Source organism: Heloderma suspectum, chromosome 1, assembly GCF_057233095.1.
Source record: "Heloderma suspectum isolate Gila_16-S chromosome 1, 16-S_ref, whole genome shotgun sequence".
Classification (NCBI taxonomy): Eukaryota; Metazoa; Chordata; class Lepidosauria; order Squamata; family Helodermatidae; genus Heloderma; species Heloderma suspectum.
In genome coordinates this window covers 114,138,495-114,152,176 of record NC_139458.1, presented here as the reverse complement: position 1 = coordinate 114,152,176, position 13,682 = coordinate 114,138,495, and the positions used below count along the sequence as shown (strand labels likewise).

At 45.4% G+C, this 13,682-nt stretch overlaps 1 protein-coding gene across 10 annotated transcripts in view; it reads right to left on the bottom strand.

The window, feature by feature from the left end:
* Positions 1–13,682, bottom strand: part of IRAG1 (inositol 1,4,5-triphosphate receptor associated 1) — a 131,001-nt gene that overhangs the window by 60,086 nt on the left and 57,233 nt on the right. For all 10 annotated transcript variants that reach the window (XR_014790715.1, XM_084853996.1, XM_084854005.1 and 7 more), the window contains one exon: positions 4,642–4,726. Coding sequence is in view for 3 of the 10 variants with exons in the window: in XM_084853996.1 (XP_084710122.1) it covers positions 4,642–4,726 (85 nt within the window). In the remaining 7 variants the exon portion in view is untranslated. The remainder of the gene's footprint in view (positions 1–4,641; positions 4,727–13,682) is intronic.

Genomic DNA, 13,682 nt, shown 5'->3' with positions numbered 1-13,682 from the left:
GAGGGTCAAGGTGGCATCAAAAGAACCAGTAAACAACCATAGCTAGGGAATGATGAACACATGATAAATGCCTCATGTAGAAAAGCACTTTATCTGGCCTTTAAAATGCTCTTCTGTTACAGTCTTCTTCATTGGCACTGTATTAATCATTACTGATGTTATTTCAAGACATAGTATACCTGAAAAGCCATACATAGCCTCCCAAAGTGGCTCATGAACACTTTAAACTGGCCTTCCCCAACCTGGTGCCCTTCACCTGCTGGCTGGGAATTATCTGAATTGCAGTTCAACACATCTCTAAGGTGGCAGGCTGGGGAAGGTGGCTAAACAAATAAACGCCAGAAACCATTACAAAGAATGTGACCAATCACTTGCACTGCGTGGCGGACCAGACTGCAGTAATCTCACTTACTTATGTCTGCCACCACCTCTCAATTCAACCCTAGAACTGATTCAAAGGGGACCCCAAGATCTGCATGGGAGGGGCCACTACCAGCTAAACCCCCCCCGTCACAGTTGAATGACTCTGCCTGTTTCCCCTTAATTAAAACTTGTCATGTGAAAGAGCGACCTGGCATGTAGGGGACAGATCCTTGGGGCTATCCACAGTCAAATCCCAGATTCCAATTAACAAACTTTAATAAGTTTAAGGATGAGAGAGGAAATATGTTCTGATATGGGTGGCATTGAAAAAAAAAAAAAGACACGTTACTCTCTAAAGAATCTATACTGGACCGTCTCAAAGAGAGATTCCTAATGTACATGCGAGATGCCATCAAGCAACACATTTTGAGATGACAACAATGAATGACAACAATGGATGACAGAAATCATAGGAAGAAGGCCCATATTTTATCCCTGAAGCGTCAGGAGGGGAGGGGGTGGCGGGGGCAGAAGGATGCTCCAAATGGAAGATGCCACAGTGGGCTGCATAAATTTCTTATACACTTGGTATAGCAATCCAGCAAGGGGTGGGGATGTGGACTGGGAGAGATTTCCTATCTGTTCCTGATAGACAGAAACCATGAAGGGAATTCGAAGCTTGTGTGTGCTTGGGATGCAATAGGATAGTTATTCCGAAATGGCAGAGCCAGGCATGGTGGATTGTTAAAGGAACAGGCATTTTTAACCCAAGCCTTCTCCCCAGCCATGAGCTCCCTTTAGGAACAGTTTATGAAACAGTTTTCACGCTGTATAGGTGATTTATTTTTTAAATGGGTGTTTTCCTATCCCCTCTCCACACACACAATATAGTTTTGTTTTTGAGAAACATGCAATGTTTTGTGGTTTCTATGGTCAATTTAAGAACTTCCTGACACAGAGCCTGGGATATCATCTCTGTGTCACAGACCCTGGGATCTCATTTTTTTCCCACTGAAATCAATGCAGAAGTCATGCCTATAAAAGATCCTCAGGACATTAAATTGTTCTACTTGCATCTAAGTGCCATTAGTGTCCATGCCCAAATAGCTATACTACCCAGAATTGCCATTTTTATGCTATACTAAATAGAAAAAAAACTTTAACTGCTCCTCAGTCATGTGTACTTCCAGTGCTCTCTCTCCATTGATATGAAACATTTAAATGGATAATATTCCATGCAAATATTTATTCTTATGCATTAGGTTCTGAGATTATAGAAGTGGATTATATAAATGGAATAACTGTTCCCCAGTAACCAAAGCATTACTGTTTGGCCCCAGTGCTTTTTCTTCACAATTCCCAGTACACATGGCATCCAGCTATTGCAGCTTTCCCTGACCTGTTGCCCACCCCCAGTTCTGTTGGACTATAGCTCCCATTATCCACAACTGTATAAAAATAGATTCCCTAAGGCATTGTACAACTTGTAAAAAAAACACATCAAATTACAACCACCATCAAAACCACAGGGACTAAAGCATACTAAAATCTTTACAAATATCGATGTTCCAACATCATCATAGACATTTAAAAGGCCTGGCAGAATAAAAAAGGTGCCAAAAGGACATTGTGAGAATGAGGTGAACCCTCATTCTGTCATCGGGGGCATGGAGCACCGCCATGGTGGCACTTTCCCTTGTAGCCACCCTACGAACGTCTGATGGAGAGGGCATTCGGAGGAGGGCCTCTGTAGAGGACCTAAACATATGGGTAGGTATATATGGGAAGAGGTGTTCCACCAGGTCCCAAGCTATCTAGAGCTTTATAGGTCAAAACCAGCACTTTGAATTGGGCCCAGAAACAAATTGGAAGTCAGTGAAGGCAAGAAAGGACCAGCATAACATGGTTTCATTTAGAACTGTCCCTGCCATCTTAAGCACTAACTGAAGTTCCCAGACTATCTTCAAAAGGCAGTGCCACAAATGCATATGGATGAGTGAAGCCAGGTTATCCACCTCCAGATAAGGTCATAGCTGGGACAAGAATGTGAGCTGGTAAAAGGCACTCTGTGCCACATAGGCCACTTAAGCTTCCAATGACAGTAATACATTCAAGAGTACCCCCAAGATATGAACTGGGTTCTTCAGGAGATAGTGCAACCCGCTTCAGAAAAAGTTGAATTCCACTCATCTGGACTGAGGAACCATCTACAAACAGAAACTCTGACTTGTCTGCAATGAGCTTCAGTTTGTTAGTCCTCATCCAGTCCATTACCATTACCAGGCACTGGTCTAGCGCCCCACCCCATCCTGGTCTGAAGAAGAGAAATAAAGCTGCATGTCATCAGTATGCAGATTATGACAACACACTCTAAATCCCCAAATGATCTCACTCAGTGGTTTCATATATATGCTAAGCAGCATGGGAGATAAGATGGGGCCCTGTAGGACCCCAGTATGAAGATGCTACTGGGTTGAGCAGAAATCCCCAGCACCACCTCCTGGAAATGATTGTCCAGTATGACCAGAACCACTATGATGCAGTCCCGCCCTCACCCAACTCAGAGAGCCCCTCCAGAAGGATATAATGGTTGATGATATTGGAAGCCACCGAGTGATCAAAGAGAATCAACAGGATTCTGCATTCCCAGGGCCAGCCCTCTCATGAGCAGGATGAAACCCCTGCCTCAGGTGGCAGAGGAGAAGAAGCACAAATTGTGAGCTCCCCACCACCACGGCAGGAGCACCTGCTGCCTCCACCATGTGCTGCCTGCCTGCCTGCCTGCCAACCCACCCACCCACCTTTCCTTTGCCACCACTTCTGAGAGGATCCACAGAACAGGCAGAGGTGGTGGCAATAATGGAGTAGGTAAGTCGGTGTGGGGGGAGACAGACAGAGACAGTGGTGAGCGGGTGCGTGGGCAAGGGAGAGAGACAAACACAGAAGGTGGGAGAGGGGGAGACAACAATGGGGGTGGCAATGGTGGGCAGCACAGTGGCAGCAGTGACAGGCAGTGGCAGCACATGGGTGCTCTCTTGCTTCAAGCAGCGAGAGAGCTTGCATCAGCACTGTACTTTCCCCATCTCTCTCCCAATGAAAGCCATCCTACAGAGAGATCGGGGCTGTTTCAGTGACAAAACTAGGTCTAAACTCCAAGTGAAATGGATCCAGAAAAAATTAGCCTCATCCAAAAGAGCACAGGGTTCTGTGGGTGCCACGTTAGCACTATATGCTGATGTCTGGTTTACCAAAGGTTGCTTGGGATCACATCTGAAGGATTCTCACCTGCCCCTCCCCACAGACCCATTAAATGCATACAAATTCACATCAAACAGGCAATCTCCAGCAACATACCAATATTACACCATAGAATCATAGAATCATAGAATAGTAGGGTTGGAAGGGGCCTACAAGGCCATCGAGTCCAACCCCCTGCTCAATGCAGGAATCCAAGTCAGAGCATCCCTGACAAATGGCTGTCCAGCCTCGTCTTGAAGGCCTCCAGTGTGGGAGAGCCCACCACCTCCCCAGGTAATTGGTTCCATTGTCATATTGCTCTGACAGTCAGGAAGTTTTTCCTGATGTTCAGCCAGAAACTGGCTTCCTGTAACTTGAGCCCATTATTCCGTGTCCTGCACTCTGGGATGATCAAGAAGAGATCCTGGCCTTCTTCGTGGGTGCATAGGACAAATGTCATTAATCAGAAATCTATGCCATTTTGATCTGTTTTCCGCCATTTATTACCCTGTGCAGCTGTAATTAGCACTGGGCTGAGGTGGTATAAATCAAGGAAGAAACCCCATGGAATTAACTACGCATGAAATCCAAGGCATGAGACATTCCCTTTTAGCAGAGCAGATTTTAAAACTAAGCACCTAATAAACTGTAGAAATTGGTTCCAAGTATGCATGTTCTAAATTAATTCAAAAAGGGAAAACCCACAACCCCTCCCTACATGCTGCTATTCTAATATTATTTAATGGAATATGAATAGGTTTTGTTTAGTTCTTGCATGTTTCAGAATTTCATTGCTTAAAATAGAGAGGCAGAGGATTAATCCTCACCCCAAAGCTCAAATCTCAGTTGCTGGATGCAAGGCAATTTTGTGTATCACTGAGCAGTTTAGAGAATATAATATCCAGGAAGTGATGTTCTAGGAGTTCTATTCCATAAAAGGAAAAAGTATTTAGAAATGTGTGGCTTTCAAAACTGTTCCGTTCTTAGAGCTCATCTGACCACAGCAGGGGAAAGCTGAATACAAATAATCAGTAAACTTACCCTCTGACTCACAGCTGAATACCTTGCCAAATGAAGGTGCTTTACTCCATCTTCAGTGCTAGTTTGACTGTTGTCCTCAAGTGTTCTGTTTGACCATAGCAAGCATAAAAAAGAGGGAAACACATAAATCCATATATTTTGGCACTTTTATACTCTCTTTGGGCATGACATACAGCTCTCAGGGGTAGCCCTGGATCACTACTCCCCTAGTGAGGAATATACAGCTTTAAACATAGCATTTCCAACTGTTCGCTCAAGGACCAGTTACATACATGTTACCAAATCTATTCTCAAGTTACATGGGAGAGGATAAGGAGTACTTTGCCCCTCATCTTTCATATTAGTCCCTTTTAGCAATGCTACTGGGACTGGGAAGAGGAGGGACTTCATCTAAGTTGGGTGAGGCATTACTTCACCTTCATGGCATCAGCTTCCTCTGTAATTTGAATTATTTCTCAACATTTTATTTTGGTGTGTCCCTCAACCATAAAAAGATAAGAGCCATATTGGATCATAGAATCATAGAATCATAGAATAGTAGGGTTGGAAGGGGCCTACAAGGCCATCGAGTCCAACCCCCTGCTCAATGCAGGAATCCAAGTCAGAGCATCCCTGACAAATGGCTGTCCAGCTTCGTCTTGAAGGCCTCCAGTGTGGGAGAGCCCACCACCTCCCCAGGTAATTGGTTCCATTGCCGTATTGCTCTGACACTCAGGAAGTTTTTCCTGATGTTCAGTCGGAATCTGGCTTCCTGTAACTTGAGCCCATTATTCCGTGTCCTGCACTCTGGGATGATCAAGAAGAGATCCTGGCCTTCTTCTCTGTGACAACCTTTCAAGTACTTGAAGAGTGCTATCATATCTCCCCTCAGTCTTCTCTTCTCAAGGCTAAACATGCCCAGTTCTTTCAGTCTCTCTTCATAGGGCTTTGTTTCCAGTCCCCTGATCATCTTTGTTGCCCTCCTTTGAACCCTCTCCAGCTTGTCTGCATCCTTCTTAAAGTGTGGTGCCCAGAACTGGACACAGTACTCCAGATGAGGCCTAACCAGTGCTGAGTAGAGGGGAACTAGTACTTCCCGGGATTTGGAAGCGATGCTTCTATGAATGCAGCCCAAAATAGCATTTGCCTTTTTTGCAGCCACATCACATTGTTGGCTCATATTCAGCTTGTGATCGACGACAATTCCAAGATCCTTCTCGCTCGTAGTGTGGTTGAGCCACGTATCCCCCATCTTGTAACTGTGCATTTGGTTTCTTTTTCCTAGGTGCAGAACTTGGCATTTGTCCCTATTAAATGCCATTCTGTTGTTTTCTGCCCAGCACTCCAGTCTATCCAGATCACTTTGAATTTTGTTTCTGTCTTCCAAAGTATTAGCTATCCCTCCCAATTTTGTGTCATCTGCAAATTTGATCAGCATTCCCTGCACCTCCTCCTCCAAGTCATTAATAAAAATATTGAAGAGCACTGGGCCCAGGACTGAGCCCTGCGGTACCCCACTCGTTACCTCTCCCCAGCTTGAGAAGGTCCCATTGATAAGCACTCTTTGAGTCCGATTCTGTAGCCAACTGTGGATCCACCGGATCGTTGTTTCATCTAGCCCACTTCGAGCTAGTTTGCTCATCAGGATATCATGGGGCACTTTGTCGAAAGCTTTGCTGAAGTCGAGGTATATGATGTCTACAGCATTCCCACGGTCTACAAGGGAGGTGACTTGATCAAAAAATGAGATCAGATTTGTCTGGCAGGACTTGTTTTTGACAAATCCATGTTGGCTTCGAGTAATCACGGCATTGTTGTCAAGGTGCTTCCAGATGGATTGCTTTATGATCTGCTCCAGAATTTTCCCAGGGATTGATGTCAGACTGACTGGTCTGTAGTTCCCAGGTTCCTCCTTTTTACCCTTTTTGAAGATAGGGACAACGTTAGCCCTCCTCCAGTCATCTGGCACTTCCCCGGTCCTCCATGATTTCTCAAAGAGAATAGACAGCGGTTCTGAGAGTTCTTCTGCCAGTTCCTTTATGACTCTAGGATGCAGTTCATCTGGCCCTGGAGATTTGAACTCATTCAAAGTAATGAGGTGTTCCTTGACCATATGCCTGTCGATCTCAAGCTGCAATCCTGCCCCTTCATCCTGTACTTCGCCTTTGCCAGGGGGGTCATAGACCCTCTTTTGGGAGAAGACTGAGCCAAAGTAGGAATTGAGCACCTCTGCCTTTTCTTTGTCCTCTGTTATCATTTCGCCATCCTTATTTAATAGCTGAACAACCATTTCTTTCCTCTGCCTTTTACTATGCACGTAGCTGAAGAAAGCCTTTTTGTTGTTTTTAGCATCCCTCGCTAACCTCACCTCGTTCTCCGCTTTAGCCTTCCTGACGCCATCCCTGCAATTCTGTGCTACCTGCCTGTACTCTTCCTTTGTTACTTGGCCTTCTTTCCACTTCCTATATGTGTCCTTTTTTGTTTTCAGGTCATCCCTAAGCTTTTTGTGAAGCCACATTGGCTTCTTCTGTTGTCTTCCACCTTTTCTTCTTGTTGGAATTGCTTGTGATTGTGCCTTGAGAATTTCCTTTTTTAAAAGCTCCCACCCATCTTGGACTCCTTTTCTCGCTATCATCGCTTGCCATGGGACCTTACTGATCATTGTTCTGAGTTTATGAAAATCAGCTTTCCTAAAATCCAGGGTACGCGTTTGACTACACTCGGCTTTTGCTTCCCTTAGAACCAAGAACTCAAGTACAACATGGTCGCTTTCCCCCAGAGTTCCTGTAACTGCTACTTCATCCACTAAGTCATCTCTGTTGGTTAGGATCAAGTCAAGGATAGCCGATCCTCTAGTTCCTTCCTCTACTTTCTGTAGGAGGAAGTTATCCGCCACACAAGTCAGGAATTTCCTGGAGGGGCCATGTTTTGCAGAATTTGTCTCCCAACAAATATCGGGGAAATTGAAGTCCCCCATTACTACTACATCATGCTTCCTTAAAACATTGGCTATTTGCTTTTCAAAAGTTTCATCCTTGTCTTCTCCTTGATTGGGTGGCCGGTAGTAGACTCCGACCACCAGGTTCCTTTTATTCTTTGCTCCATTTATTTCAACCCAGATGCTCTCGATGGGGCTACCAAGCTCCTCCTCCTGTATTTCTGTGCAGAGATATGTATTTTTCACATACAGTGCAACCCCGCCTCCCTTTCTGTTCCTCCTGTTCTTTTTGAACAAGTTATATCCTTCAACTGCTGTATTCCAGTCATGAGAGTCATCCCACCAAGTCTCAGTTATACCTATCAAGTCATAATTTCCCTCCTGTATTAAGAGTTCAAGTTCGTTCTGTTTGTTTCCCATACTCTGGGCATTAGTATATAGACATCGAAGACCATGTGCTTCATAGTCTGGCTTTCTTCCTACCTGTGTCTGAAGACTATTATCAGACTAAGGGTCCATCTAGTCCAGCATTCTGTTCACACAGTGGCCAACCAGCTGCCTGTGGGAAACCCACAAGCAAGACATGAGTGCAACAGCACTCTCCCCGCTCATGTTCCCCAGCAACTGGTGCACATAGGCATACTGCCTCTGATGTTGGAGGTAGTATATAACCATCAGGACTTGTAGCCACTGACAGCTTTATCCTCCATGAATTTGTCTAATCCCCTTTTTGAAGCCATCTAAATTGAGAGCCATCACTAAATGTTGCGGTAGTGAATTCCACAGTTTAACTATGCACTGTGTGAAGTACTTCCTTTTATCTGTCCTGAATCTTACACCAATCAGCTTCATGGGATGATCTCGGGTTCTAGAATTGTGACAGAGGGAGAAAAATGACTCCCTATCCACTTTGTCAATACCATGCATAATGCTGGAGCGATTTTGAGGGATGCATGGGTAGCTGCTTGTGGGGGATCGGGGGGGGGGAAGAGAAATACATTCCGCTGGCAGATGACCAGTGCTAGCTCCAACCCAATGTATATCAATAAAATAAAAAAATTCAATCCAGTTTCAAAAAAGTACTAAAATAATAGTAAGTTTGTAAATTATAAGAGAGATACCAATTAAACTATTGTTATGTCTACACAATGTACTCTCTCTTCTGAGACCCTAGATTTTTATGATCAAGAGATTTAAATTGTATATGTCTGTGAGGTCCAGTTTTCTTTTAATGAAAATACTATGAAATGATTTTAAATTAGCTCTAAAAGGATTTGAGGCCTATTAACTTTGGACATGAAATAGTTAATGCTACACAACTGTGCATTCCATGAATGACTCAAATGTTCAGACCAAAGCTTTTCTTGCTTTATTGGTGTCTTTCTGCAATATAAAGGATCTGGCAGAGATTAAACTGCTAATAATATTAGTTGTCCCACCCCTTTTGGCTAAGCAGTTGCCAACTGATGTTATAGCCATTTAAGAAAATATGATTGTTTGCTAGGACAGATTACAAAGTTATTTTAAAGGCTTGATAATGACTACATTTCTTGAGATGCTGGGGATGGGGGATTCTGAACATGTGGGAGAACAGAAGACAACAAGGAAACCAAGAGCTTTTCTATGCAAGGCTGTTAATCCACTGTATCTACTTTCAGTTTTGTCGAAGAACTGCGATCCAAGCACTACATGAAGCCAAAAAAACTGAAGTCTGCCCAGCTTAGTAGTCACTGATTAGGTTTACAATTCTGGGTTTTGCTTTGGGGCAACTCATCAATACCTGGCTGAAGACTTCTCAGCAATACCCTTGTGATCTCTGGGCAAGTAAGATTGCTCCTGGAAGTCTGCCACTTAAATACACAGGAATGTACCATAATAATAATAAAATAAATTATGATAAAGGGCTCTGGTGTGGTCGAAGCCTTTGTTCAAAGACCCCAAAGGATGTAAATATTATTCCTTTGTGAAGAACTTGATGAACAATGGGCAAAATCCAACATCATGCAAACAGATTTCCACTTGTACAGTGGGACTTTCTCCTGGTCTCGAAGGTTCCCCAGGGATCCTCCAGAGATTTGGGGGGGGGGCATGGGAGGCTGCAAGGGGGGGCAGAATCACTCCCTCCCCCAATCCATTGCTGTTCCATCAACAGGAGGGTTCAATGCATACCACCCTTAGTAAGATTTTTTACACTGGGGTCATGGAGTCAGGAAATCTATAACACTTGTTTGGCTTGCCTTCAAAGATTATCGAGACTGTGATAATTTATGACAAAATTTTACAAATAAGTTATGTGTATAAAAAGATACACTGTTATGCCATTGGTTCCCACTTTAGTCCTCAGTTCCAAAATGAGTTATATAATTCATGGTCCTAGTCAATTAAACTAGATGTTCAGTATAATTTATTTGGTTTCCCATAGGCTCTTTCCCAAGAGCTACCCATGGAATTCTCCTATTGGAGAACTTTGCAGCTACTATTTAAAAACCAGACACATATTTACAAAATGTATAGTTACTCAAGACATGAAAAACAAAACTACAGATGGATTCCTTGTGACTTTTGCAGTGCATGCTCTGGTATTAAGCACATCTCTATACCAGCCTAAAATCCCGTATTAAAAATGAAGCTTTCTGCTTCTGTTTTAAATGCAGGATCACAACGGACTCCCTTTACATATGCTTCCTCCCACCTCCCTTTTCCTCTCCTGTTCCCCCTTATCTGAGTCTTCCATATGTTTCATTATACAGCCACTACATGGTGCAGTGGTCTAGATCCTCTTATTGTGAGTTTTCCTCTTTTCATGAGGGAACTCAAGCGGAACTCAAGAGAGGTAATTTGATAGCTCATTATCTCCAATCTTTTAAAAAATGGAATAAAGGTCATTTCATGCAGGTGATGTCCAATAGGTTGACGACGTCATCTAAAGCAGCGGTCCCCAACCTTTTTTGCACCAGGGACCGGTCTCGTGGAAGACAATTTTTCCATGGACCGGGGGGGGGGGGGGTTTCCACAGGCAGACTTGCAGACGCCATTCGCGTCCCTGTTCTTTGCAGTAATAAAATCTTTATGTAGCCTATTACTTGAAGAACAGGGACGCTACACGGACGCCATTTGCATCCCAGCGGCCAGAAGTCCGCCAGCAGCCGAAGCCAGCCAGCAGCTCTGAGGATTCGCCGCAGAGCGGAGCCAGCCGGGGCCAGCGAGGATTCCAGGGGGGAGGGACGGATCGCCTCCCTGCCCCCGCGGACCCAAGGTAAGGGGGCTTCACATACCCCTACTGCAGCCCGGTTCCTAACAGGCCACAGCCCGGTACCGGTCTGCGGCCCGGGGGTTGGGGACCCCGATCTAAAGGACCCGCAAACTTCCATGAGCAACCAATCTCAGTAGCAGGATAAAAGCTCCATGTGCCAGTGACTTAGGGCTAAGTCACAAAGCATACTGGCACATGGAAGAGATACATTTTTTAAAAAATGTTTGCAGCAGTAAACAACTTGCTTCTACATTGGCTTAGCATTATTTGAAAAGTGCTCATATAGTTCTCCTGCAAACTGCTTCAAGAATGCATTTTGTTTCACCTGTCTAGACTGATAGAATGATTGGATGCAAGCAAAAACCTGAATGGTTTTTGGAAGAAACCATTTGTTTAAAGTCCCCTTCCAAAGGAGTGTGGGAAGACATCTTTGCCAGCTATGTCAATCACGCCGTCAGGTACATGCCAAAGTCTGGGTTCCAAATCTCTCTAATTCAGAACATCAATCAAGGTATTGTCCTAGTAGTTTTACAGAAAGTCATAATTTTACAGAACTGTAAACAACTCAGGCTGCTTTTGGAAACAACCTTCTCTTTTTTACTTCAGCCAATTAGTCAATGCAAAGTTCCCCCGAAGTATGTTCTTTTTTGGAAACAAATAGGATTCTTTCCCTTTCATTCATTCATCTATCAATCTAATCTGCTGTGACCCTCCTTCCCTTTTCTGTCTATAGATGACTTGCCTGATACAGATCATAAGACTTATGATACAGAAGTATCAAAGCGGTGAACAATTTGCAGGTCAAGCTTGCTTTTCTTTACTCTCTCTTCTCTTATTTTTATTTTTATTGATTTATTTACTCAAATTTACATACTTCTTTCCACAAATGTATCAAAGTCATAAACATAAATACAATGACAGCAATAAATATAACAATAAAAACAACACAATAAAATTGAATCAGCAATTAAAAAAAAATACTCTGCTGTGTGCTACAAACCATAGCTGGCTGGGTTACACTTCAAGAAAAGGCTGTGTGAAGAGATGAGTTTTAAGAGGATATCTAAACATCAGAACTCTGGGGGCCTGTCTAATGTCAATTGGTAAAGCAAACCTCAGGAGCATGTGGCATCCTCAGAAGTGCCCTCACCCCGCACCCAGCTTGCCTGGCTGTAGTGGGGGGCTGTTGTGGGTGGGGTGGGGAAGACGGGACAAGGACGAAGGCCATTGGCCTTCGCTCCTTGTGTCAGCGGTGGGTGGGGTCGAGCCAGCTGCTATTTAGGCCGCGCTGCCCCCAGCCTCTTCTTCATTCCTGCTGCGTGAGCTTTCGAGTTCCTCGGCACAGCAGCACCTCTGGCGGTGGCGGTGGCCTTGGTCCTCGACAGCGGTGGAGGCACCAAGAAGGCATCGGGGAGGAGGCGGCAACGACGTTTGCGGTGGCGGCGGCAGCATCTCCTCCGACGCGGTCTTTGGCAACAGCGGTTTGCTCCCCTGCGGCACGACCACGAGGCTTTGCCCACACGTCCTTCCCTGTGCCCCTAACCCACCAGAGTTCCCGGGGCTCGCAGGCCGGCACCTGCTTTTGGGTGGGGGGATTCTCTGGCGGTGGTGGCATCTGCAGGGTGAGGAGGCCTCGGCAACAGGGGTTTGCGCCCCCCTGCAGCTCGAGCACAAGGCTTCGCCCACGCCTCCTTCCACGCACCCCTGACCCACTAGGGTTTCTCAGCTCGCAGGCCATCACCTGCTTTGGGGAGGGGGGATTCTCTGGGCCCGCACCAGCCCCTCTGCGATCCTCTTACTCAGTGGGGGGAGTTTACGCCTTCCCACTCCGTGCCTCTCCTTCGGGGCTGCATTTTGGTGGCAGCGAAGCCGGGCCACCACAGCGTGTGTAGGGGAGGTTTCCTCTACTGCTGGCCGATTTTTGCTGTTTTTTCGGCGGCCGTACATCCCCATTGCTGCCTGATCAGGGTGAGGGGAAGGTTTCCCAGTGCCCTCGACCTGTTTCCCACGCTTTGGGGCGCCCCTCCCACCGGGTCTGAATAGCTGTTCTAAGCGGCTGGCTGGGAGCTGGGCAGCCTGTCCGTCCAGCAGGAGTCAGGCTTCAACGCCCCCGGTGCCTTAGTATTTGTCCATAACAACAAGAAGTACATTAAAAAAAAAAAAGTGGGGGGAGGAGTGAAAGCAAGGCACCTGATATTGCTCTCAGTGCCTTTCAGGTTTCCGGACACAGTTCACAAGTAGGAAAGCAAGGTGGGAATAAATAAATAAATAAATATAAAGTACGTTAATAATAAGATAGTTTGCATATTTATATATATTTTAAAAGAAGAAGAAGAAGAGGTAATATTATATAAATATATAAATAAGGAGAAAATCAATAATAATAATAATTATATATTTATATATATAAAATTGTGTAAGGGGTTGAGAGGGTAGCACATTACCCAATACACAGTGATGCCACCCAAGAAGGGTTTGGGGGGGGGGAAGGCAGGGGCAAAGCCGCTTGCCCCCCGGCTAAGTGCCATGTCCATAGGCCCAACTCTTCCTCATCCAAGGATGAAGATCCTGACATGGCCCTCATTCTGGCTAGGCTCGAGGCCACTGAGAGGGATGCCTGCATTAAACACGCCTGCCAGGTGGGCTCCCCGGACTTCAGGTTCATGGGTAACTAGAGGACAAGCTCGCAGAGATCTATTGCTTTCTATTTCAGACAGGCTGGAAGCCATTGAGGCTTCGCAGCAGGTCGTTGCTGGGCAAGCTGCATCTGCAGCGGCCTCAGCACCTGTGTGCTCTCTTGCGGAGCAGCCCCTTCTCGTGCAAGGGCCGCTGGCACCCGTTGCACCAGTGCCTGCAGCTCTGGACCACAGC